This window comes from Monomorium pharaonis, chromosome 6 (genome assembly GCF_013373865.1).
Source record: "Monomorium pharaonis isolate MP-MQ-018 chromosome 6, ASM1337386v2, whole genome shotgun sequence".
Lineage (NCBI taxonomy): Eukaryota > Metazoa > Arthropoda > Insecta > Hymenoptera > Formicidae > Monomorium > Monomorium pharaonis.
Window position 1 is genome coordinate 10,274,440 of NC_050472.1, and position 2,641 is coordinate 10,277,080.

General features: G+C 25.4%; 1 protein-coding gene across 1 annotated transcript; it reads left to right on the top strand.

Moving 5' to 3' along the window:
- Window positions 1–561: 561 nt before the first annotated feature.
- LOC118646141 (putative nuclease HARBI1) lies at window positions 562–1,711 on the top strand (the record flags this gene model as incomplete). Its single annotated transcript, XM_036288449.1, has 2 exons — window positions 562–861; window positions 1,155–1,711. Coding segments are annotated over 2 exons (825 nt in total), but the record flags the coding sequence as incomplete, so codon positions are not given.
- Between the last annotated feature and the right edge of the window lie 930 nt (window positions 1,712–2,641).

A 2,641-nucleotide genomic window follows, 5' to 3' on the forward strand; every position in this document is an offset into this window, starting at 1 on the left:
TTGTTATTATCAGAATTTTCAAAATATTTGGTAGAATCTTCAGAAGATGAGTCGTCAGATGATGAAGATTTATTGTTATTAATTCTTTATAAACCAAATGTAACATCGCATGCTCGTTGCGAAAATTATGTTGAAAACATCGTAGCTAAATATACAAACGAAGAGTTTCAAATGCATTTTCGGTAAGTAAATAACAAAAAATGTTGGAAAAATTTAATGTTTGTGCTTTTGCACAAAGTGAACAAGTTTTCTGAGCCGATGATATTTTCAAACAAGCACAATATTGTTTCGATTTTATGCTCTAGATTTTCTCGCTAGCCAGAATGTTATGTACTTATTAATTGTTTTAGAATGAAGTGGCATACTTTCCATTTTTTATTGGAATTATTAAAAGAGCAACTGAGTAAACAAAGTGAAAGATTGGCAGACAATCAATTACACCTGAAAAACAATTACTGATTGCGATATGGATGTTGGCTATACCAAATTTTTATAGGTAAACATTATACATATTAATGATTTAATTAATTAGAATTAATTATTATTTAATTATAGTGAAAAAATGTACTACATTTAATAAATAAATTATTTAGTTGTGTTGCAGACAGGTTTAATGTCGGAAAAGGCACTGCATGGAGAAGTGTGCGAAGAGTTGTTAACGCATTATATGCAAAAGTTGGAACATTTATTAAATGGCCGAGTAGACAAGAAGCTATACAAATAATAGAAATTATAGAACATCGTTACGGTTTTCCAGATGTAATTGGTGCAGTAGATGGCACACACATAAAAATTACTGCGCCAAAATGTAACAGTGAATTATACGTGAATAGAAAGGGATTCCATTCTATTCAATTACAAGTAAGAGTTGTTATTGTTATTAATTTTTTAATAAGTTATATTTATATTTATAGTTCATTATAGTTTTGTATTTAGGAATTCGTATATGTTTCACTACTAAAGATTGATTTTTCCAACTTTTAGTAAGCAAAGTAATAGTAGTTAAATGTTAAATTATACATTTGTTTCTAGTTTATCTTCAAATTAAACACAGACATACATATGATTTAATTGTTAAATTGTTTATTAAGAAAAGAATAATTTATTAAAAAAAGTGTGAAGTGCATATATTTGTATACAATAATTTGTTTTAGGTTATTTGTGATGAACAACTACGTTTTATTCATTGTTACACGGGACAAGTTGGATCCGTGCACGACATGCGTGTTTTTCGATTGTCAAATGTCAAAAGCATGTTTAGAAATGAAAATTTTCCTAATGACAGTCACTTACTAGGTGATGCAGCATATTGTCTTTCTAAACATGTTATGGTTCCATTCAAAGACAACGGTCACTTAACTGAAAGACAAATTAATTTTAATAAACGTTTGTCTGCTGCAAGAATGATTGTAGAACGATCATTAGCTTTGTTAAAAGGTCGATTTCGGAGTATTTTGGATACTCTTCCTATGCAAAGAACAGATTTAATCCCGAAATACATTGTAGCTTGTTGTATTCTCCACAATATCTGTTTATTAAAAAATGATTTCGTAGATATTCCCATTATTATTAATGAACAAAACGTTGCACAACCAGAGTTAGCAAACGATGATGGGCAAAGAGAAGGCCAGGATAAGAGAAACGCTATTATGTATTTATTACAAAATAATTGTCAATAAAAAATATAAAGAAAAATTATTTATTTTTGTATGTTTGATATTATTTTATTACAGTTATACCTGCATAAATTAAACATAAAAATTGTTTAATTTCTTTTTAATATATTTAAATATATCCTTATATTATTACATATATTATGTATTATATAAACAAAAAATACTTTGACACAATCAGTATTATATAAACAAAAAATACTTATCACAATCATATCTATGCTAAACACAAAAATATAATTTTTGTTTAATATTTCCTAAATTTATAACTCAAAATTATGTCAAATTTTTATTTAAAAAAAATAATTTGGAAAACTTGAATAACTATTGTAGTATCACATGCAACGTATTCTCTAAAACTTAATAATATTAACTAAAAATATGTGCCTATTTCTTCTTTTAAAGCAGTTATTTTTTTGTATCAATATAAATTGTATTAAATTGTTATTTAAAAAATAAAATATAATTATAAAAATTTAAATTAATATTTTAGTATCACATGTAATATTTTAAATCAAAACTTAATAATCTTAGTATCACATGTAACATTTTAAATCAAAAACTTAATATAAAGTAAACACATGTATTCATTTTTTACTTTGTAAGCTAATAATTACTTTTTTTGTAGGAAAGTTTCCATTAAATTTTCAATGCGCTTAAACGCATTCATTTTCTCATTATGCCGGTTCTCTCTAATTTCTGCTCTCTTCTTTCTTTCTTCCTTAGCATCTGTTACAAATTGTTCTATAAATGTGTTTAATTTTTTTTTCTTAATACCTAAAATTAAAATTATAAAATTATAAAATGCTCATATATAATGCTATAATAAATTCACTTCATAAATGTATATAACATAAATTTAATTTTACATGTTTCTCGTGGATCGTCCTTTTTTTCTTTAAAATTTCCTAAAATCGCGACATTGTTTTCGTCATCAATTTCTTGAATTTGAGATCCAGCTACTGCTA